At 34.6% G+C, this 23,842-nt stretch overlaps 3 protein-coding genes and 1 pseudogene across 4 annotated transcripts; 1 reads left to right on the top strand and 3 right to left on the bottom strand.

The window, feature by feature from the left end:
- Positions 1-2,066: 2,066 nt before the first annotated feature.
- Positions 2,067-4,836, top strand: LOC114715475 (ankyrin repeat-containing protein At5g02620). Its single transcript, XM_028900349.1, has 3 exons — positions 2,067-2,850; positions 2,983-3,398; positions 3,791-4,836. Exons 1-3 carry the CDS (start codon positions 2,394-2,396, stop codon positions 4,832-4,834), a joined length of 1,917 nt encoding a protein of 638 aa, XP_028756182.1. The 5' UTR covers positions 2,067-2,393; the 3' UTR covers positions 4,835-4,836.
- A 1,219-nt stretch (positions 4,837-6,055) lies between these two features.
- LOC114715411 (early nodulin-like protein 1) lies at positions 6,056-7,909 on the bottom strand (annotated as a pseudogene).
- Positions 7,910-8,211: 302 nt separating this feature from the next.
- On the bottom strand, positions 8,212-11,537 carry LOC114715394 (nuclear pore complex protein NUP35). The gene is made up of 4 exons (XM_028900232.1): positions 11,401-11,537; positions 10,142-10,757; positions 9,321-9,432; positions 8,212-8,852 (listed from the first exon to the last, which is right to left on the bottom strand). The coding sequence occupies exons 2-4, from the start codon at positions 10,717-10,719 to the stop codon at positions 8,547-8,549; spliced, it is 996 nt and encodes a 331-aa protein (XP_028756065.1). The 5' UTR covers positions 10,720-10,757; positions 11,401-11,537; the 3' UTR covers positions 8,212-8,546.
- An 8,633-nt stretch (positions 11,538-20,170) lies between these two features.
- LOC114715471 (GATA transcription factor 9-like) lies at positions 20,171-21,884 on the bottom strand. Of its 2 annotated transcripts, none has more exons than XM_028900345.1 (2): positions 21,474-21,884; positions 20,171-21,190 (listed from the first exon to the last, which is right to left on the bottom strand). In XM_028900345.1, exons 1-2 carry the CDS (start codon positions 21,801-21,803, stop codon positions 20,483-20,485), a joined length of 1,038 nt encoding a protein of 345 aa, XP_028756178.1. In that variant the 5' UTR covers positions 21,804-21,884; the 3' UTR covers positions 20,171-20,482. The 2 variants fall into 2 exon arrangements, with proteins under 2 accessions (XP_028756178.1, XP_028756177.1); XM_028900344.1 differs by having other exon boundaries at positions 20,171-21,193.
- Between the last annotated feature and the right edge of the window lie 1,958 nt (positions 21,885-23,842).

Below are 23,842 nucleotides of genomic sequence, written 5' to 3' on the forward strand. Positions count from 1 at the left end.
AACGAATCCCCGGCTTTTGTTCGTATACACTCATCAAATTAATGTAAGAATTACTTAACTAATATTAATAAAACTAAATAAATTACATAATTTTAATAGATGTGATGTAACCCTCTATAATATTAATTAGTTTGGTAATTAAAAATGATATATATGAGAAAAAGGTAAATTAAGATATTATATTTATAATCAAAATCAACTCTCTGACCTACTCCTATGTTTAAGATAGAATGAGTACACATGCAATCATTTAACTTCTCAATGTTGTAATTTTGATCCTTTGAGTCTATAAAATATGTTTACATTTTTATAATTGTAACACGTTGACATCAAAATTTTAAATATTCACAACACATGTTCAAATGCTAACATATTAATTTTTAAAAATAATAATAAATAGCATCAAAAAATTACTATTCGATACAAATAATGTTAAGGTTAAATAACTAAAAAAATACTTGATAAAATTAAGGGATCAAATTAAAAGTTTATTTAATATATATAAATTTCGAAGAAGTTGTTAGTGTTAAAAATTGAGGAATGCATATAGAATCAAATTCACAATGCTTATAAAACTTGTTATGAGTCGTATCAATCATCTAGAAATGAACCTTTATTAATTATTAGTTGAAAAAGTTGTGCATGTGCTTATGAGTCAGAAAGTAATATAGAAAAAGTGTATTTCTCTTAAGATTAAATCTCTCAAGTCACTTCATCTTCCATGTCACATGCAATTTAGGTTCTTCTAAAAGCAGAGTTCGATTCCTTTCATGGATATAGTGGTTGGTTCTTTTGTTTTTTCCATTAATTATTGTAATGTCACTTCCCCAATATTTATTTATTTTCAAAAAGATTATTTCAATTATATTTATATATGTAAACTCGTTTTCTTTTACTTACAACACTTGGTGACCTTATCCCTTCCACACACCTATGGGCGAGACACTAGCCCTTTTCTCTCTTTTTATTTATTTATTTTTTGAATTGATCAACATTCATTTAATTCTTGATATTTATAAAAATCAAACACTATGATCTAAAGAAGATGCTTCAAATTTTTGGACTGTTAAAAATAATTGAAAGTTTTTGCTAAAAAAAAAAAAAATTTTTTTTTGCTAAAGTATAGGTATCCTTCTATTAATACTTCAATTTTTAGATTCGAATTTTGGATCATTACGTTATAGACAAGTTTGAAAGTTAAACTTAGAATGGAAGTTACGAACAAGTTAGCCCAAAAGCAATAATGGGCTTAACTAGTTGGGCCTTGTTGTCTTTTTTTTGTTGGACGTTATTGATTCTCTTCTTCAATTGTGCAGTATACTTTCTAGCTCTGCCTCTTTTCATGAGATTTTTTTTTTTTTTGGGTATTATGAAATATAGACAGCAACTAAAAAGGGTGTTTTTAATTAACAAGAGTTAGGGAAAATAGAGGATTATTTATTGAAAGTATTTATGGAAAGATAAGATGATTTTAGAGACATCAACTAAGTTTTTTTTTATTTGTATAAAATAGGAAATTTATTTTATGAGAAAGACAGATAGAGTGTATGTGTCTATATAAGTATAAATATATATTACATAGAGATAATTGAATGGATCATTTATGCAACCCAAATCTAGATCATGAAAAAGTATATGGGAAAAAAATCTCATGATTTCATTGCCAAGTGTTTTCCTGCACGAAACTTGAATCTGATCTCTGTTTGTGAAACTTAGCAACAAAACGTCCCTGAAGAAAATTCCAAGAGTTTTCTCTCCTGTATGATTAACTTGGTGTTTATAATTTCGCTCTCAAAAAGAAGATAACTTTCGTGAATCATGATCATCACGAGGGGGAAAAAAAACAAAACAAGAAGAACTAGAATCGAACAACTTGAACAAAACGGCAAACTTTTGCTTATTTGATGGCTAAAATATTGACGTTTTCTGATTGATTATTTCCTTAATAATCACATAATATCTTTTTAATTTAACATTTGACGTGTTTTATTCTCCGTTGACAATAATAGAAAGTCTTCAAACGTAGTTAATATTTAAAGCCCATGTCACGCTGACTTTAACACAAAAGCAGCTTTCTATCATTACTCTTCGGAAGCAACACCACAATTTCATCAACGCCCGCTCGTGCGCGTCCACCCAAATTATTTCCTAAGGAAACTTCTTAACATTAATGATGGCGAAAATAACACACGTCATCTAGACATCTTTCCTACTATACATCATCCAGTGGGAATCTTCCCTCAAAGTTTCCCTGCAAATTCTCTATCTTTCTCGCAAGCTAATTGCGTGGCGGATTCTGGCTCCTTTATAAATGGGGGCAGAGGAGGAAGAAGAAGAACAACAACAAACGCAAATTAAGCTCATCTTCTCAGTACGTATACGAGAAATCGAAGATGATGGATCAGAAGCTTCTTGATGCAATCAAGAAAAACGACACGCCAACGTTGATAAGGCTAATTCAAGAGAACGAAGCGGTGTTACATCAGAGAACAGACAAGTCTCTGAGCACGGCGTTACATCTTGCTTGTCGATATGGCAACATAGAAGCAGTTTCGGAAATTGTGAGGTTGTGCCCGGAAATGGTGGATGCCGAGAACAAGAAGCAAGACACTCCATTTCACGAGGCTTGCCAAAAAGGGAACGTGCAGGTCCTAAAATTACTTCTTGCGGTGAATCCCAACGGTGTAGCCAAGCTCAACTCCAGCGGCAAAAGTGCCTTTCATGTAGCTTGCAGCCATGGCCACCTCGAGATGGTGCATCTTCTTCTGCTTAATCTTCCTGATACAGACCCAAAGGAACCCAGTTTTGATGCCACATGTGTTCACGTCGCTGCTTCTAGAGGACACACTGGTACGTTGATCTCAAACTCTTCCTCATGCTATTAAAACTCATGCCGGATCAGCCAGGCTAACCGATGAACTACTGACCATTAAACCACTATCTCAACCAGTTCCATAACTGATCTCGTGTATTCTGATGCAGATGTTGTGAGAGAACTGATAGACAAGTGGCCTTATCTTCTTGAGGTGGTGGACGATGAAGGGAACTGGCCATTACACCATGCTTGTTGCAAAGGGCACAGGGAGATGGTGTGGATGCTTCTGAGGCGAGACCCGAACGTTGCTCTACAGTTCAACAACAATGGCTATACCCCACTGCACCTGGCGGCCATTAATGGCAGGGTCTCGATCCTGCAAGACTTTGTGTCGTGCAATGCGGCGTCGTTTCATTATCCAACCAGAGAAGAAGAGACCATATTCCACCTGGCTGTGAGATATGGACACTATGATGCTCTGGTGTTCTTGGCCCAGGTCTCCAATGGCACCAACCTCCTTTACTGTCAGGATCGACATGGAAACACCGTCTTGCATCTTGCTGTTACTGCTGGACGCCATGCGGTAAGCAATTATGAGGACTTTCTTCCATAAAATTCCAGAAATTTTGTTAGTGAGATATTAGTACTTAAAATTATGGCTAATTTTTATCAAAGTTATCAGAGATGACATGTTGTTAATGTGACAATAATGTGCTGTAATATAGATTTTGGCTAATTTTGGTTGATTTTAACCCGAGTTTTTAAGACATGATGTGTCACTGATACGACAATAATGTTTGGTATTATAGATTTTGATTAATGTTAACTATTATGCCCGATTTCTTATTGACAAGATTTTAAGGATCTTAATCAAATTGACCAGAACCACAGGCCAAAAACACTATATATGTTTCCGGATGAAATTGATACTTACAAGGATTAACCAAGCTCGTGTTTTTGTCTTATGATTTGCAGATAGCTGAGTTCTTGATCAACAAGACAAATCTGGACATAAATACTCGGAACAATGAAGGGGTCACAGCACTAGACATGCTAGAACAGGCTAGGGACACTTCAGAAAACAGGCAACTTCAAGCCATGCTCATCAGAGCAGGCGCCAAAAGAAGCAACCACTTTCCATCTTCTTCACTTGAACCGCCAGAAGCCTCCAATAATTCTCTATCGCCCATAACTTCTAGGCTTTCTCTGTCACGAACCCATGATAATAAATCAAACGATCTTGAATTCCCCAATTATGAAATGATCTCTTATGAATCCATAACCCCCCCAGAAGCCAGCAAAAACACATCTCCTCATCCTCAAGCTCTCAACAGATTTGAGAATCAAAGTTATAAATTTGACGATTTCCCCCCAGAAATCGCTCGGAAACACAAGGGTCAGAGCAGAACACAGAGGAAAAACGTCACTGAGAACATTGAGATGCAAAGAGAGGCATTGTTAAATGCAAGAAACACAATCATTTTAGTTACTATTCTGATAGCTACTGTGACTTTTGCTGCTGGTATCAATCCTCCTGGTGGAGTGCACCAAGAAGGACCCATGAGAGGGAAATCAATGGCGGGAAACGTAACAGCTTTTAAAGTGTTTACAATTGCAAATAACATAGCATTGTTCACATCTCTATCAATAGTGATTGTGCTTGTGAGTGTGATTCCATTCAGAAAAAGAACTCACATGAGGATGCTTGTGGTTGCTCACAAGGCCATGTGGGTGTCAGTGGCATTTACTGCAACTGGGTATGTTGCAGCAATATGGGTGATCTTGCCTCATGGAGATGGCCTTCAATGGCTATCTGTGGTGCTCATAGCAGTAGGAGGCGGCTCTCTGGGAGCAGTCTTCATTGGCCTCACAGTCATGTTGATTGAACACTGTTACAGGAAATCAAAGTGGAGGAAAAGCACAAGGAAGAATGTGGAGAAGGGAGATGACACTTCTGGAAGAGAGAGTAAAAACTCAGATATTGAGAGTGCTTATTTACAGGGTTACCATTCATACTGATTGATTTAGTTCTCCTTATTTCTTTATAAATTAGTTTCTTTGGCTATTCTTATAATGTATTATATGTATATATGTATATGTATATCATGCTTCCTTCGTAGAAGAAAAGTCTTGCAATATTAGTTGCGTACAGCTTGCTTGGATTCCAAAGTCTTTTTTGTTTGTTTCTGTAATATATTTTGTCCAACTTGTAGCAGCAAAAATTGAATAAGGCCTCTGATTTAATTCCCCCTCGTGTCTGTCGGTAAGTCTTGACAAATCTTTCAAGATCAATCATCTAAGAGTGAGAACCAGATTCAGTGTCATCATCAAGATGAGTATTCTAAACATCAGATCTGACTGTTTATATATTTAAATAATCAAATTTAAAATTCTTTAATTAATTATTTTTAAATTAAAAAACTATTTTTTTAAAAATGACGGTTAAGAGATTATTTTATTTTGATTATATAAATATTAAAATAATTATTTTGAACAAATAAAAAAAAATCAAATCCAAACTATTTAAATGAGATATATATGGTTTCACATATCATATTACAACCATATATATATATGATAAAGCATTATATACGTTGCCAAAAAGCCAAAATTATATACATGTATTTTTATAAATAGGGGATCTAGATTCTTTAGAGATGGAGTAATTTATACGCTTTCTTGTTACTTACCACACAACATCCTAACTGGTCTCGATGTCGCACAAAGATCAGTGATTTTAATTCGCTCAACGTCGTTCTCAGATTTTAATTCGCGAAATTTAAAGTGATTCTACATTGAAACTGATGATCAACTTCCGGGGATAAAAAAATTTGGAATCTTATAGTACAGTGGGACCAACCCAGAAAACTCACAAGTGATAAGTAAATTTTTCTCTAAAAATTCTTAATTTTTTCTTAGAGTATTTTAATTTCCTGTAACTTACATAACCGTGCCTCCATCATTGAACAAATACATAAATTTTAATCTTGTGTAATCGTTATATTCCCGTACATATTTCTGAATTGACTTTCAAATTTAGTGATTAGAAGTGGAAGATCAGAAAGCTGAGGCAAACTGAGTAATTAATACTTGACGTCTTAAAAAGTAGAACTACATCAAGCAAAAGAAAAATCAACGCATGGTCATAAAATTAAAACAGCATGAGGATCAAAGACAACACGATACTACATTATCTAAAATAAAACAAGGGAAACCAGTTCGTTCATATGGTAATAATTCCTAAACAGAAGAGACACCTAAATTGATAACCAACAACATGAAGGAAAAACAAGTGGTGAGAACTACTGAAAGTGAAGCCGCAGAGCTATGATGATGATGATGAAGAGAAGGTGAAGGAGCAGAAACAGACACTGGAGGTATAATTTCAACCATCAATCTCTGGCCATTCCTGCAATGTTCATACAGCCCACTGATGAAGTAGAAAGAACCAGGCTGATCCAGATTGATAGTGCTATTCCCATTGTTGAAGAGAGTGATCGGATCGCTCGCATCACAGTGATAGTAATCCCATTTGTCCACACTAACAACTGAGTCATTCTTGTACTCAAAGACTGCACTTAACAAACAAAACATATAATCTCACAACAATTCTGAAGTTCATTGTTTCAGTAGTTTCTGCTAAAAACTGTAATGTAACAAAATGGAGAAGTGAAACTCACCCAGAGAATCTGAAACTTGAAAAGTATTCATTGAAGCCCACTGGGTGTAAAATGCTGTGTTGTTAGGGGGGTTGTTGCCAACCAAAGGCGTTACCGACTTTGAATTGCCTTGCAGATTCGACTGAACCATTCATGGAGGAAATTACCAACAAGATGGCCGTAAGAGTGAGAGAACGCTCAAATGGGAAGCCATGCTAGTGTTGTTTTTGTTCTGTCACCAACCAGCAATGGTAGTAATAGAAAAAGCAAGGAGCAATGGCTCTAACTTCTGATTCGTGTGTATATATAAGGGTACAAATAAGGACATATAAGAGATGTTTTAGTTGGAGTGTTCAAATTTTAATTTTAGTGATTGAAAACGTGGTGCGACGTGGGAGTTATGTTGGGTGGTTTTCGACATGGTGGTAGTTATTCGCGGATTATTCATCGGCGGTTACCGTTACTGTGCTTTGCTGAGAGGATAATAACGAAGTTGTTAGCCCCCAGAAAAGAGTTATATGTATGATTTTCTTATAGAAGTAGCCTTTACGATCACAAGAATATAAAGTATAATTATTTGGCCAGTTACGTAATGGTATCAAGTTTGGCGTACTTTAGGTTGGCCGAAGTTCATGCAACTTTGGAAATCATTATTTTATCAATATTCAATAGCATTTCCTTTCATGAAATCAAATAACAGAATTTATGGATATATATGAAGAAAGTAGAAAGTAATTGACCCGCACTTTGAAGAGCTGAAGAGTGCTGGGATAATATACATATAGATTTTTTTTTCTGGTCTAAATTTGATGTCTCCCATTATTTTCTAGACATTCAGAAAAATGAGAACTGAGAAGAAAGTATTATTTTTTTTCAACGTTTCTTTGGTATTTACATTTGAGTCAAAGATATGGAGCTTCATTTGCTCAAATAAAATGAATACAGAATTAAAGGGAGCCCAATTTTCTGATTTCAAATAGAGTGGCACTTAAGTCTCTCCGAGTGAAACCAGGATCAATCCCACTTTTGAGCTTGAAACTGCGTTTTCACAAAGGTGCAGGACGAAACATATATGCCAGTAGTAAGAAATGAAGATTAATTACAAGCGCACGTAAATCTGGAAGAATGGAGGCGACGAGGTGAGCAATTCTTTCGACGATACTATCTCCATCATCAAGGCGTCGATGGGTCAAATACAGCCTGAAATAAGCCAACAAAAGAAGACAACACTGGTGGAGTAGAAGAATATTATCGTGCGCATTTTGGTTCGTGTACGTGAACTTAGGTTTCGAACAATTCAAACCGCGAAGCTGGTCTCTCCAAGCTGACGGTTCAGTTCACATTTTGTTAAGCATCAAACGAAGAACTACTTCGACTCTTGAAATCCAAGATTGAGAATCTGAAGAACATGACTTGAAACGAAAAGTGGAGTCATTGATAGGCTTTGTGAATCTGACTGAGATGGCAGAGTTGAGATGTTAAAATTTTATTCAGTACCTCGTGCTTTAAACACCTTCCGTTTCTGTCAAATTTTCGAGCATTTGCTGTTGGCTTCCAAATACATTGGATATTATTATTAACGCATCGCAGAGTTATTTCAAACTTCTAATAGCTTATCAACATATAAGTTTATTCAATACCACAATTATAAACTTTTCTGGACCTTTCATCCGGATCCCTGCCAAAACGTACTCTCCAAATGAGATCTCCCAAAATGAATTCTAGTACAAGGGCAGCAATTCAACACATTCATGCCTCGTATAATTACAAAATATTTTAGAGGTACATTCTCCATTTGAATTCAGTCTAAAAACGTAAGCTTCTTGTTCCAGGTATAAAAGCTTTCAAAAGCAATGCTTTGGCTTTCAATTAAATGAAAAGAAAATAATGTTTTGCCTACAAGTGCTACAAGCTCACAACTCGCAGTGACAAATCCAAATTTTGAACTCTGCAGCATTGAACAAGACTCTCCTGCGCTCTTAATGATGTATGATTTAGCCGAAAGACTTTTAACAGTGCAGTTCACAAAAAAATTTCCATATGATTTAGTATGGTCACAAAAAAGAGGCAATCTAGACTCCAAACATCAGATCCATGATTTTGGACACCAATGATTTTGTTGGAGAAGCAATGGCACCTCCGCTCTGCCGTGCACTTGCGTTGCCGTTCTGCAGATAATAGGGTCGAGAAGGAGCTCTTAAGGTGCTCGCTTCTGAGATTCTTGCAGATGGTGGAGGTATGGGCATAAATCCCTGCCTGTTAACCCTTTCATTTAAGGCCTCACGTTGTATGGGATCCAAAGGCTTCACACCCACTATGAGCACTCCGTTAAGTTGCATTCCATTCTTGTTGAGAGCTTTTTGAGCGTCAGACCGATTCTGCATCAAGAACAAATTAAAATTAATTTTGGTGTTTGCAAAGTTAAGACCACGTGCATACAGCAATAACAACATAATATTATGCAGGTCTAACCTTACAGGTTTCAGCCCGATAACACACTAACGAAGCAATGTTTTCAGATTTAATGCACAATCAAGCTTTCATAAAATGCCTCCAAAATAGAAGGGTGTCATAGTTAGACAGTGGTGGAACTTTGGCAAAATCAATAGGAAAGTCCAGTAACAGGATCCTAGATTTCAACAGATAAAAGTCAGCCCACTAAAAGAAAAGTCCACAGGAATCACCTCGTGTCATTTTCATTAAAAAGCACACATATCTATGCAGAATATATTTAAATGCAATATGACGAGTACTAGACTTCTAGCATTCATAGAGGACCACTTGAAACTAATGTTGTTGAAAGAAAATGCCAATCAATAAGTTAAAACAAGGCAAAGAAAGAGAACCTGATATAATATGTGCACCCAATTAGCATCGCCAGGACCAGGAATATGTTTCAAAATCACACCACATTTTTCGAACTCCCTTAAAACCAAATTGGTATCACCTGGAGAAAATCTGCACAAAAAGAGCACTATTAAAAGTGTCCAGTGTGCTGGTATATTCAAAGGGAAATCAGATCTTTCAGATTATTGATTTGCATCTTCATATTAAAAGTTTCGATTATGGGCTATGTATTCCACTTAGAGTCTCAGCATTTCTAAACTCTTTGTTTTGGACTGTAGGATATATTACAAGAGGGTAAATTAATTCAGCTCCACTATCAGGTCTAAGCATCTCTTATCTGATGCCTCCACACATTCAGTTCCAAAGGACATAAAGGAGTATAAGAATTTAAGATGAATGCATGTCATAATAGAGCCTAACCCAATTTCAGAAATTCAGCAAAAGATTCAAGTAATAATGGCTAAAAACCCCCATGGCAGATACTCTATTATTATATACTTAAATATTAATAAGAGAAATTTTGACTAGTATTACATTCCTCAAATTAGACCAACATGCTTGGAAATTTCATTCACAGCCAAGAAAAGAAATGATAAACTGTTTTCTCATTTGAACATTGAGAAGGAAAATGTCCTGCCGTTCATTACAGATTTTTAATCTTCAAATTGACTGTACAACTGATCTCTCAGTAAATCTCTGGTTCCTTGGTTTTTCATTTTATCACTAAAACTTTTCACTAATATGCCAATTTATCATGTTAAAAATCCTAGTTAACTTTACAGCAAAATTTAAAAACATCTGCAGCAATTAAGACATTTACCCATAAACAGTAACCCATTCTTCCTCATCAAGATTTCCTGCAGGCAAGGAATTTCTCTGAACCTCTGGCCTTGCAACTTCCCTCGGTGGAGGAAGAGTGATCAAAGCACCAGGTTGAACCACACCCTCTACTGGTGAACTCTTTCCCTTTTCATCTTGCTCACCCACACTCTTTGCAGACGTGGGTGACCACCAACTCAAACCTGCCGATCCCTGTTGGTTTTGCTGCAATCCTTTTAGAGAATAAGACGTGCTGACCTCTGATTTGCTTTTTACTGGAGTGGAAAATTCCCTATTTGCAATTCGAATGGGAGTTCTCGGGTCTGACTTAGGTTCTGGCGATGTCTGATAATCCTGTATGCCTGATTCAGGAGAAAAGTCTGATCTATCTTCCAAAGTGTAAACAGGAGGTGGTGGAAGGTCTGAACCACCAAAGTTCTCACGCCTTAGGGCAGATACTGCGGCTGCCTGACCTGGATTTGAAAATTTTCCTTTCCGAGAAGAAATAGGCGAAGCTAAGTCTTGGAAAAATAGGGACTGCCTACCAGATTTTGGAGTTCTCTGTACTGTAGTACTCATATTATATTCTCTCTAGCCTTTACAGAATAGAAACACAGCTGCAAAGCAGCAATTAGACAGTTAAGCCAATGTGTGCTTTCCATAGCGCTTCCAATTATTATCAGCGTTGAGCTCAAAGTAGGGTAACTGAGGAATGAATAGATTTAGGCAAAATTACAAGTGCAGGGAGTTTGAAGAACAAAGAACAGCAATCAAAGGCATTAGGCATATTATATTTCATTTCATCTGTAACATATATATAGTTTGTTTCACCTTTCGCATATGAAAGTCAACAGAAACACAATAAATCAAACCCACGTGGAAGCCAAAATTCTCCACCAAGGAAGAAAATGCGAGAACAAAATTCCTAAAGAAAAGAGGCAGTTAGCGGTCTAATACCTTTAGATTAATACTCTACAGGTTGTTCGGGAAATAGTAAAAAAGAATGAGAAAACAAAAGTAGAAAAACAGCCCAAATAAACCGCAAAGCAATTCTAAGTGAGCTCCCTGACTAAAACCACAGTAATAGAACAAGTCTATAAGCAAGGTCGACCTTGATTCAGAAATCCACAAAAAATGAACAGCTCGAAATAATTAAAAAGAAATGTGCCTAACGCATAGCGTAAAGGCTTCTGAACCGACCAGATGGTTCTCCCAGGAAAAATAAATGAGAGAAAAATAGTTAGAAGGAGAAGAAAATACCAGCTGAAATCGACCGTTGATCCCTGTGAGATCAATTGAGCTTCTGAAAAGGAAGGGCTTCTCCCTGTACGTTTGAAATGTTGACACTTGAGAGGTTCCCTCCCATAACCTGAGCGCAGAGCTGCGCGAAGTTGTGGAGGAAAGCCCTAAAATTTTGTTCCTTTTTCCCTTCTCCCTGTTTTCTTCTTTTTTTTTTTTTTTCCTCTTCTCATATATCATTCTCCCCCCCCCCCTTTTTTTTTGCCTGAATTTTCTCCTTGTTTCTCGAACTTGCATTTGCTTTTTTCTTAGGCTCTTTTTACTTCCCTTTTCCTTCTCGTTACATAGCATAGCACATTGGTTACTTATACTACCTCTTATCATTAATATAAAATCTTATTTAATTTTTATTTTAGTTTAAAATATAATATTTCAATCCATCTTGTTGCTCATATTTATCTATTTTTTTCAAGATAATCTTTCTAATAATAATAGTTATAGCCAATAAACTTAATTAGTAAGAATATTTTAGGAAAGACAACACATATTTATTACAAATAAATAATTTATCTTATTTCTTTAATTTACTCAAATTAGTTAATTAGTTCTTATATTTAGAACCAGAAGAGGTACTAATATTAGCTGTTCAGTTTTAATATTTTACAAAATTATTATTGTTATAATTGTATACCAAAAATATATAAATAAATTTAAAGTTTTAAGGTTTCATTTGAACGAACCCTTAAAATTTGATCTAAACACTTTAAAAATGTAAACTATTATCAGAATATTTTATGACATAGATTTATTTAACTTTAGTCTATTTAGATTTAGTTTAAATTCATTTATACATTTTTACATAAAGTTATGATAATAATATTTTCAAATAATATTGAATCTGAATCGTAAAAATTACAATCGAAGTGAAAATGGAGAGTAAGCGGATGGAGAAGCCAAATTCTTCTATTTAGGCCAGTTTTCTATGATCATGCTCCTCCCATTTTTGGAATTTTTTTTTCTTTTTTGGCATCCCTCTTTCTGGGTGCCATTGGACTCGTTAAGCATTTTATTGGGCGTGTCTTTTGAAACTTTTGATAATTTCCCTTTAGCTTGTGTTTATAATTAATTCTGGAAATAATAATTTTAATAAAAACATGTGTATAGTTACGCTTATCATTGGTAACATAAAATATTGATGTCAAGTAAATTGATATATGCATATAATTAATTTATAGCAAGTTTTCTTCTTCAATTTTCATGCAAGAGCTCAAAATCTACACAACATAAATTATAAACTAAGCTATGCTATTCAAAAATGTTAAACAAGAGGGTAAGATTCATTATTCCGTGCAAAATCTCCTCTCTCTTTTTCATCTTAAAAAACTGATCAGGGCTGATTAAGTGAGAGCCCATATCTCTAAGTGGGCCTTAAACTTGAGACCTGGGCCCCATATTGCGGCCCATATTGTTTACCAAAAACACTTATTTCGGCCAGCTGGATCATGAGAAGGTTATCCATCATGAGTCAAGTGGTCAGAACTTCTGACAAAAAAGAAACTAGTCCACACTCCACACAAAAAGAGGGAACTGTTTTTTAGTAGATAATTTTAGTATAGTTAGATAAAAAGAGAAAATGACAGAAAAGAAGTTAGATACTATAAATCTCAAATCAGGTTTGATAAAGAAGTTGAAAATTATAAATCTCAAATCAGGTTTGGTAATACAACTTTATTTGATATTGACAAGTCTGAATTTGCAAATGACAATAAATTTTTGCTGATATTCTTTATTTGGCATTTACAAAATTTCAAGTTCTTTTTTTATCATTGTCCCTAAATAAAACTAGATATAACAATACAAACTGTAGTTTTAATAATAAAAAACCACAAAAAAAAAAGTGCAAGCTATGTTATAAGCTCGTAAGGAAAATGAAGGAAGTAAGAGGGAAAACTTAGAGTAATAAATATATCAATCAAGTCACTACAAAAATTGCACACAACTGTAATTAAAGCTGATAATGTCCTTATGCATATATATATATATATATATATATATATTACAGAACTTGTAAAAGGATGATCAGTTCATTACAAAACTTATTGGAATCCAAGAAACGAAGAAAAAGGCAGAAAGGGTCTCATGTACTAAATCTCTAAGAAGAAGTAGTGGAGATGCAGGGGCCAGTTTTGTGATCCTTGTGTCGACGCTCCTCCACCAGCTTCTGAACTGGCTCTCCATTTTGTCCCATGATCTGATGCCTTCCTCTCCCAGACCTTGCTTCCCCTACAACTCCCTTCATTCATAATATTTCCCTCAAGTTGTTAATTAAATCTATACTCAATCATGAGCTAGGTTTCTCATAAGTCTGTTATATCTAAATAAATTAATATATCATTCTTCCATCCATCACTATTTTCGTTAATTAGTTGCAGATTCATCCAAATTGTTAACAACAGGAAGTCAAAGTTGTCCTTCTCCATCCCATGTTTTATTCGCACTCCTCAAAAAGTGACCAACTAAAAGAATGATACTACCTCCGGTCTTAATTATAAGAGCTAGTTGACTAATTTGAAGAGATTAAGGAAATAAGTTAAGTTAGTTATTTATAATAGATAGGTATTGTCTTTCCTAAAATATCCGTACTAACTAAGTATATTGGCTAGAATTATTCTTATTAGAAGGACTACCTTAAGAAAAAAATGTATAAATATGAGAAATAAAGTGGATTTGGATCTTATATTTAGAATCAAAATAAAAGTCAAATAAGGTCTTATATTAAGGACCGAATATAGTATAAGAACTAGTTTAATATTTAATTTGATTTTAAATATAAGATTTCAACTCGCTTTATCTATTATATTTATCAATTTTTCCCTAAATTAGTCCTTATAGTAGTTGTATATGTTAAAAATTTCATCAAATTATAGTTATAACCAATACACATTATTAGTAAAGGTATTTTAAAGAAGACAACACTTATTTATTACAAATAACTAACTTAACTAACTTTTTTTAATTTTTTCAAATTAGTCACCTATCTCTTATATTAAGGACCGGATGTAGTAATTAACAACCTTGTAAATATAGAAGTTTAACTCAATCGTAGGTTTCAAAATTCTATAGTCGTAAAGATGACTTTATTTTACATTAATTCTCTTTCAAGAGTCTTATATATAAGTCATTCTCCTGATGCACTATAAATACTGCTACTTCTACTCCAACTATAACATACGCGAAAATGGAGTCATAAAATTAATAATTTGTACCAGTGATGAAGTTTGCCAACAAAGCCTATATATCCTTGACATAGTGGTGGAGCAAATTGAAACTGCCCCAACCAGACAGAATTAAGAACTTCTTATGAACTAATATGTATATACACACAAGTTTATGAGAGAAACTATAATACCTGCTGGTTGAATACAGTAGCGGAGGCCTCAGTTGGTTCCTGGTTTTGAGCTACTTCCTGCACAAGCACAATAAAATTGATGAACAGCATAAGCCTCCAAATATTGCAGAGTCTTCTAGGGTTTATATATAAATGAAAAGGGAAAGATGAGGTATGATGAATCAAACCCTTGCTTGGGTGAGTTGGCCTTCACTTAAGGTCTGAGGCTCCAGTTCAAAGGAGCAACAGATATTTGCCAACAACGACGACTTCATGCATGCAAAGCCCTAGCTACCTGCTAACTACCTCTTTCTGATTATGCCGAGATGGGTCAACCTAGGAAACATTAGCTTGTGTTCTTCATACACTCCTCTCTATATATATAGTTACCGACACACACAAGAAAATATCATAACCAACCAACCAACCTATCTCTGTGTGTGTGTGTGTGATATTTTTCTGTGCATTCACGGAAAAGAAATTCCACTCTATTAAGGCAATTTCACTTCAACCAACACCTGGCACTCCTTCCCTTTCACATGTGTTCTACACAAACAAGGAAAACTAACATATATATCATCATCCTCAGCTCTAAGTTTCTAATTTATATTGTGCTTAAAGTTGGTTGAGTACTTGAGTTGAATCCTAAGAGTTCTCAAAGGATTAGGACATGTCTTACAGTTTAAAAATAGTCTATAAAAATATCTAAGGATCATTACTTATTAGTGAGATTCTCATATATCGATAATGAAATTCAAAAACTTATTGTCACATATATTCTTAGTAATTAGACAAATATTTTTTTTTTGCTGAATAATTTATTTTTCTATTCAGCTGAACAGGTAGGGGACATTAATGAATGAATGGAGAGAGGGAGAGAGATTTGAAGGTTATCCAAGAAAATGTTAGTAGTAGAAGAAAAGGTGAATTGGAGCCAGATCATCAGTAAATATGAATTAGATATACAAATTGAATTAAACCACCCAACTTTGTGCAGTACAAAGCTTTACAATTAATTCAATTCACATTTTACGTTTGCTTCTTGTTGATCCTCCCCCCGTCGTCTATTTTTATCACCTAACGATAATGACTCTCCAATGTGTCTCTGTCTTTGTTTATGTATATGACCCAACACAATTTCAGCACACCAGAAAATTAAACACATCGCTATTTACAATATATATATATATATATCATATGAAATTTTATACTTCAATTATTAATTATTAATAATTATAATAATTGCACTGACCCAAAAAACCAAAAGGCAAAAATGTTTACTGGCCAGGAATGCTTAACTATGAAGCATATAATAGGGAACAAAGTTAGAGACATCAGTATAAGCAATAATTGATAGGCCACATGAATTGCAGGGAACAAGGACGAATATAGAAACATTATATATAATATAAACATAACATGGGAAGATCCCTTCTTAATGACCAATGGGTCACCAAACACACTTTCTTTTTTAAAATTTCTTTTGGGAATTTCATCACCAATTCGCATTGCATGTGCTGGGTTTGTTCACCCACATGCAAACACACTCCCACACACTAGTTTTTAACATAGTTGTATTTTTAAATATTTTATATTATATCCATAAAGTAAAAAGATCTTGTATATCCTCTGATTAATTTTTTGCAGATGATAATGTTGGAATTATTATTATTATTATGAAATTTCAAGTGCTAATTTATACTAAAATCACGCACACAAACATATTTTAAAAACATCGGCAAAATCTCTCTTGAAAATAGAAAAAATTCTTGCATGTGTAGTTATATAGCAAAATTCAGTGGATACAAACATAATTTAGTCTTTTTTTTTTTTATTTCTTTTATGTTTTTTTTCAAATTTATGCAATTTAAAAATGTGTGAGTGTAATAAAATTATATTACTCAAGTTGAGGTTTGGGGGTCCACGTACGAGTGTGTACATATACGTACAACGTACGTAATTGTTTGTGTGCCCTTTGCCTTTGGCTTTGTGGGAACTAAACCCTTTCCTTTTGCCTTTAGTATGCAAGTGAGTTTCATGAAGGGTTTCTATAAAGAGATATCTATCAAAGCAGAAAAAAAAACATATCTATTTATTATTATTATTATTATTTAAATTATCTTTTAAAAATACCACCACTTTTATTTCTTGCATAATACATACAGACATACATAGATATAGCCGTGCAAAGCTGGGTATAAAGCTTCACGAGCTTTATTTCTTTTCCTTTTACTTTTATTTTTTAAAATTGTTTTGCCTTTATTTATTTATATTTTTATTTGTAAGACACTCACACAAGCAGAGTCACATGGCCTGGGGGAAGGGGGGAACAAATTAAAAATTTAAAACTGGAGAGCAGGTTAATTATTCCCTTAATTGTTCATATTATTTTAATTAATCCTAGTTTTGTCTTACTCGTTCGAATAATTCAACGTCTCCAACTTCGAGGAGGGTTTACTTTTGTTATGGTAGTAGTAATTAATTAAAGAATTTTCAACTCTGTCCAATTTCTTTTCATATTTACCGGCCACCACCTATCTCTTACACCAAACACACACGTTAGGAAAATATCTGTGTATGATCTATATAATCAATCATTGATTGACTAATTATCAATTGATTTTTTAAATTAAGAACCGTTAAACTTCAACATGTTTACCACTGTTCATGAGTTGTCATTTATATATATATTATTTTTCTGAGCATACATATATAAAAGTTTAGCATTCATATTTTCACATTGAATTCTTAATTATGGGCTTTATTAAAATCCAAGCAGATTATCAGAGTTGATATAAACTATTAAGTGTGTGTTATCATAATTAAGATATCAAACCGAAGTATATATATATGAAAAATTATTTGATGGGGGATTATTGAAGTTCGTGTTTGGCAATCATTTTCTTGAAGAAAGGTATTATTAGAAAAGTGAGGAAGAAGAGATCTTCTATAGAAAGGCTACTTTCAAATAATTCTATAAAATAACAATTAATTTTAGAAATTAAAATATTGTAAACGATTATTGATATTAGTAGCATTCTTATATATTGTCAACAACAACAAAAAAAGAATTCTTATATTATATTCGAAAAGGGGTAAAATAGTTAAAATGATGCTTCCTAAGCTAGGATAATTAAAATTAACAGGGACGACACTTCTTTTTTTTTTTAACTCCAAAGTGAAAACTGATCATTTTCTTTACTCAAATGATCGATGAAGGAAGCTTCGGTTTTGAGAGAGAAGCATGGACATATTATGATACTCAAATAATGTGTACAAAACATACAAATCTTAAAAACTCTTGTTGATACATGCCAAACATAACCGGAAATCAAAGAGAAAATATTATTATGAAGTTCTTAAAAAAAATAACTGCTAAAAAATTTCAATATCAGAAGCTGTTCTTTTAATTTATGGTTGAAACTTGTTAGTAACTATATTTATTTCTTAGAATTTTATAGCACTTCTCTCAATACCATAACATGTAACACATGTAATTCTATCAATGTAAAATATGAAATTAATTTACTAAAAGGGGTATAATTAATTATCAGTAACAATATATATATATATATATATAGAGGACGTTTATGTGGCTATGGCATGAGAAAAGATGTTAATAATTGACAAGAGAGATATCCTTAAGGGGAAGATGAGGATGATAATGTAGCATGGTAGTATATTTAATGCAGCAGAGGAGAAGGTGGTAGGAAGGAAGAATATAATAGTAAGTAGTAGTAGTTAATTAAATTTTTACTGTTAGTCTTTGTAATTTTTTTTTTTAATTAAAATTAGAGAATTTCATTAAGAAAAAAATGTAAATGTACTAAATTAAAAATTGAGAAGGAGGTGGGTAGATATGTAGAAAATAAATGATGATTGTTGGGGATAATATGATTAACAAAAGGAAAGAAGAAAATGGGGGTGGGGCCGAAGAGGAAGGGGAAGTGTCGAGGATCAGGTGGGCAGTTATATCAGTAGTCCTCCATGTGTACCCACTCCATGTTGTTTCATTCACTCTCTCACATGACCCCTTCTTTTTCCTTTCAACCTTCACCTTCCCACGTTGGATTGGTTTCGTAATCCCTTTCTTATGCGCCACTCATCATCTAATTCCATCCTTCTCTTTCACGCCCCTCCCTATATGTGTATGCATTCACTCTTCTTCCTTGGTTTCCTCTTCCCTAATCCATCCTTCTCCTTGCTTTCTTCGCCTTCTAATATATTCATCTAGTCCTATTTATAAAGCAGAGAGAAGATATTTTTTAGTCTTATTTATTAGTCACCTCATTAAATTTTTACCATGAATATACTATATCGTCCTTTATTTAATATAATGTAGATAGTTATTTTTTTTTAAAAGGTGTATATATTAAATATAGATAAAGTTGAAAAGATGTTATATGTTAATAAAGAGTTAATACAATTTAAGATTTTTCTTAGTCTGTGTAAAACATGTTAAAAATGCCTTATAAATGAGACTAGAAAAGTATATCCCTCCGCTCATAAATATAACTCACTTGTGAAGGGAAAGAGAGAAATAAAGAAGATATATGAGAATGATTTATAAATGTAAAAAAAAATTTAACAAAAGTACCATTGAAAAATTTTATCAATTTAATTTATTTCTAAGAATATGTTATAAGTGATTTATATTAAGAACTGGACCTGTAATTCCTTCCATCTCACTCTCCTATGTTATTAATCGAATCCATGAATATTTTTGGGGCTCGCGTGGGTTTAACTTTCAATGTATTGAAATACTAATGTGTCTCCATTATTCCTTTTTTTGGTTACTCATTTCCAAGAGAATTGTTCACTGATTATGACTTCATAACCCACTGGTTTTGCTAAATCATGACCCCTGCCCACATACATTGTTTCGTTCTTACCAATTGGCCACTCATCAGTTACTCCGCAAACTTCAGCTCGTTACTTTAAGTAAACTACGCAAAACGAAAAGGACTCGCATTGGTGACGGAGTACTGTGCCAATCCTTGGCTCCATTCTTTTGGTAAATCCCTTTGGTTTCCGAACACACAGGAAAAATAAATAAATAAATAAATAAAAACTACATCCATTTTTTGTGACCCACATGACATTATAAATTTATAGTAGTCACTTTTTTCCTTCTTTTCTTATTTTTCTTGCCTTAATCTGCTGTATGATTGGTGCGGTTTGACATTTCAGCTACACTTTTCAATTTCAAGTTTGAAAATTTGCCGCTGTTTATAACCGCTTTTCTCTTACAAAATTTATTAGCAAATAATTGTCGAGCCAGAGTCTCGTAAAGAGTTTAAAATTTAAATTGTATACATTGATCGACGACGGCGCAATGCATTAAGGACTTTAGAGTTCCCTGCACTCTGTGATGAATGGAATGATTATACGTGTGGCCGAAGATTAAAATCTGATAGAGTATTTCTTAATGTTGCCAAATTCGGCGAAGAAAACGAATTAAATCAAATTTTAGAGTACATGGATTGATTGTTTCTACACCCAAATGAGGTTCTCCATCCTCTATTTTCTCCCCTGTCCTTCAACTACTTTCCTTCTCTCTGAATTGTGCTAAAGCTACAGATTCAAACTTATAAGACAAAATTTTTCGCCTCATCCAAAAAGAAAAGAAAAGGTTTGTTGGATGTTGAACTTTGAAGCTCATCATTAATTGTTCTCCAATAATCCTAAATTTTATACTACTCTCTCTGGAACTTACTAGATCATGTGCCTATAATCTGGACCAGTGGGATGAGGGATCAAGAACTCATCTCCCCCATGAGAAACGCCGAAAATTGAGCTCTGGCTAACCAATTGGTGCTGTTGCTGCCTCTGCATTTCCTTCTGCCTCCTCATCTCCATCACCTTCCTATGCGAATTGGAGTGCTTTGATGACACGAACGTCGGGCTCGCCGCAGGTCGGTACTCTGGCACCAGCCTCCCGGACTTGTACCGCACTCCACAAGCATTGCACAGCGTCTTCGGACCCATTGGTCCGGTCCGCCACTGTGGAGTCTTGTCGGCAGCGCAATGCAGGCATCTCCGACCCGAAGAGGACTCCGAATTCGAACTCTCCCTTTTCTTAGTTGCCACCGCCTTCGCTTGCGCCGGTTCTGAAACCACCGTCGGGGTGATCAGGTGGAGGAGGCGGGTAGACCAATCCCCGGGGGCAGCACGTGTACGCTTGCTCCGAGCTTTACCTGGAAGCGGAGTTTCTGGATGGAAGAGCGGTGCGTTTCGATCGGTGTCCGCAGCGAATGGTGGAATTGTTTCGGAGGAAGAGGAGGAATCTGGTGTCTGAGGTTTCGTGCCGATGGCGGAAGCAGTGGTTCCGGAGAGGAGGTGGAGTGTTTTTAGCTCATCTTCGACAGAAAACGAGTCTTCCACGAAGTTCGATAGCCACTCCAGTTCAGCCAAGTCGTCATCCTGCCATCGAATCCAGAAGAACAAAATCAATTTTCAGATTATCACGCCAAAGTTAAAAGTAGCAGCATCTTCATTTGTTCAATAAAATTTAAAGACCAAACTGGCAGAATCAAGCTCGAACGTCGTGACTTATTCTTGTGTAGAACTAGTTCGAAAATCGCAGTCAGCTTTAAGAGTAAAAATAAAATGATTCGTTTAAATTTTAAACAGAACTACGTAATGGAAGTTACAGTTGAAGAAATTTAAATTCCAAGCGTTAGTGAACGTGAAAACCGTGAATTACCGGAACGAAGAGTTCTCCAGATAATTGAGGATCGCCGAAGCCGCGGGAGCCAGCGTAACCGGAGGAGAAATGATTGTCACCACCGGAGACGGAAGAATTACAGCTGTCAACGGCGGTGACAGTGGATGAGTCAGTGGAGTTGCCGGCGGCATTATCGAAGAAACCGTCGGACATGATCATAGCATCCGCGTTGGAGAGGTCAAGGAGGTCGTCAATGGCGAAGGGCTCACCGGCCTTCTGGTCAGCACCATGGCGCTTGTCCGGGGAGAATTGATCTCCTCCGGCTGAGAAATAGCCACCGACAAAACACTCCGGTACTTCCATTAACATATAACGTTCGTTTACAGAGACTGAGTCTGAGCTGGAGAGAAATGGAGCAGTTATCTAGAGAGAGAAGCGAAGTATGGGGTCTCTGACTCTTGGGAGATCAGGAAGAGGGGAGGTGGGGTTTTGAGGAGTAATGAGAGGGCAAAAATGTAAATACGAGATTTGGGAGCATCTTTTTTCATGCAGGCAATATATAGATAGAATAATAGGAAGTGACTTGCAAGTTCTGTAAAGTTAATTAAGCAGTTTTATTTTTCTTTATTTAGCTCCTGCCCTTTTTCCTTTTTCAATTCCCCCCCCCTGTCCTTTCCCTTTTTTCTTTGGACTAGTAATCCTTTTAATTTTGCTGGTAAAAAAAAAATTCCTTTTAATTTTTGGAAACTTTTTTTTTTCTTTAGTTCATAATTCAACCACAAAAGTTAGTAGCGATAATAGTGGATAACGTATTCTCTTTTTTGTTGAATTAATGGAAAACCATATACACACTACTTATCCTGTTTAAGCAAAGTAAGCAACAAAGCAAAGGTGGCCCTATTATATGCATATAAGAAGTAAATCAATTTAGGGCTTTTACAAAGAAAATGGTGGATTAGACTTCCTCTCAATGTGATGAATCTAAAATTCATTCGATATAAACTTAAATCAAAAAATGCTAGAACCCTTCAGGATGTTTGCCATTATATTAGAACACATTCGTTTACTAATGAGTGTATGGGTTTAATGAAAAGAACCAATTTCTCACAATGTGATAAAATAATATTTGAATTTGTATTGTGAAAGCTGTCTATATTTAGCATCTAATAATAGTTTAAACATACTTTCAATAAAAATATACTTATAATTAATAAAAAGCACATTTTCATTTAATCATCACAAATTATGTATTCTGTTGATTCAACACCAGATATCAGATAGTTGAATAAAATAAATTAAAATGTTTAATAGTTAATATTAGAGTAAATCTCACAAAAAAGTTTGAAATTACTAAATCCCAAATAATTTTTTTAATAAAAATGTGCTGTTATTTAAAAATTCGTTATTAATAAACCTTATTAAAGTATTGTCAAAACTGAATTGAGATTTAGCAATTTTAATCTCTTGTTTTTGGGAATTTTTTCTCAATTCTATTAATTTAAATGACCATAGTGAAACATATATAAAGTTAAAAGATAATTTGAAAAAAATATAAAAAGAAAAAATCATGAGAAAGAGGAAGATGCTAAAAATGAAGGTAGCCAGAGGTGGCGTGGCTGGGAAGCAAGGATGAGAAACAAAAAGGGAGGAAGGTGTAGTTGAGGCAATGAACAGTGATCAGGTGGTGTAGTAAACAGGAATCTAAGGGGTGAGTGAGAAGCACAGTGGTGGGCTGTCACGTACACAGATAACACCATGCTCCTCTCGCTGCTTCTATTACTCCTTTCCTTAACATACCAGTTTTCTGTGACCGTAAAGCAAATTGTACTGTACTACTACTCACCAAGATTTCCTGAGTAATTATTTGTTAATCACATTAATTAACAATGATTAAGGTTAATTAAAATAATGCAACCACCGATTTCTTCCTGATATTGTCCCTCCATTAGTGTCCAAGTTTTACACCAGGATTCCTCTGCTCCTGATAATTTTTAATGCTCTGGGACCTGTGCTAATTGTTCCCTCCTTTCATTTTTATTTTTTATTTTGCCACCCCCAGCCTTAACTTTCTGATTTATTAGCAATAATTTATGTTTTAATTAATGATTTTTTGTTTTGCTGTGGCCTGCGGGCTAATTCTACCTTATCATTACCTGTTATTATATTCCCTTGTTCACGTTTTTGCACGACGCTTACAGCTCAACCTCATGCAACGGACGGCCCTGATTTTATCCACGTGGCTTGTTCCCTCATTTTCACTTTAATCTCGCCTGTCACCTCCCCCTCTTGCTTTTCTGTTCAACTCTAATCAAGCTTCGTTAGGTACTGCCGGTAATATCCTCACGCGTCCAAAATTTCCAAAGGCCTGTTTGGGATGTCTTAAAAAATCCTCTATAAATACATTTTAT

Source organism: Neltuma alba, unplaced genomic scaffold (assembly GCF_004799145.2).
Source record: "Neltuma alba isolate B1F8T4 unplaced genomic scaffold, ASM479914v2 tig00011591_pilon, whole genome shotgun sequence".
Taxonomy (NCBI): domain Eukaryota; kingdom Viridiplantae; phylum Streptophyta; class Magnoliopsida; order Fabales; family Fabaceae; genus Neltuma; species Neltuma alba.

What these genes read in the sequence shown, in the direction of transcription:
- LOC114715475 (XM_028900349.1), top strand. Translation starts at nt 2,394, where the DNA reads ATGATGGATCAGAAGCTTCTTGATGCAATCAAGAAAAACGACACGCCA. An exon ending in TGCTTCTAGAGGACACACTG is followed by an intron (nt 2,851 to 2,982) that starts GTACGTTGATCT and finishes ATTCTGATGCAG; the next exon opens with ATGTTGTGAGAGAACTGATA. An exon ending in TTACTGCTGGACGCCATGCG is followed by an intron (nt 3,399 to 3,790) that starts GTAAGCAATTAT and finishes TATGATTTGCAG; the next exon opens with ATAGCTGAGTTCTTGATCAA.
- LOC114715394 (XM_028900232.1), bottom strand. Translation starts at nt 10,719, where the DNA reads ATGAGTACTACAGTACAGAGAACTCCAAAATCTGGTAGGCAGTCCCTA. An exon ending in GAATGGGTTACTGTTTATGG is followed by an intron (nt 9,433 to 10,141) that starts GTAAATGTCTTA and finishes CTTTTTGTGCAG; the next exon opens with ATTTTCTCCAGGTGATACCA. An exon ending in GGGTGCACATATTATATCAG is followed by an intron (nt 8,853 to 9,320) that starts GTTCTCTTTCTT and finishes TTCTTGATGCAG; the next exon opens with AATCGGTCTGACGCTCAAAA.
- LOC114715471 (XM_028900344.1), bottom strand. Translation starts at nt 21,803, where the DNA reads ATGTTAATGGAAGTACCGGAGTGTTTTGTCGGTGGCTATTTCTCAGCC. An exon ending in CTGGAGAACTCTTCGTTCCG is followed by an intron (nt 21,194 to 21,473) that starts GTAATTCACGGT and finishes TGGATTCGATGG; the next exon opens with CAGGATGACGACTTGGCTGA.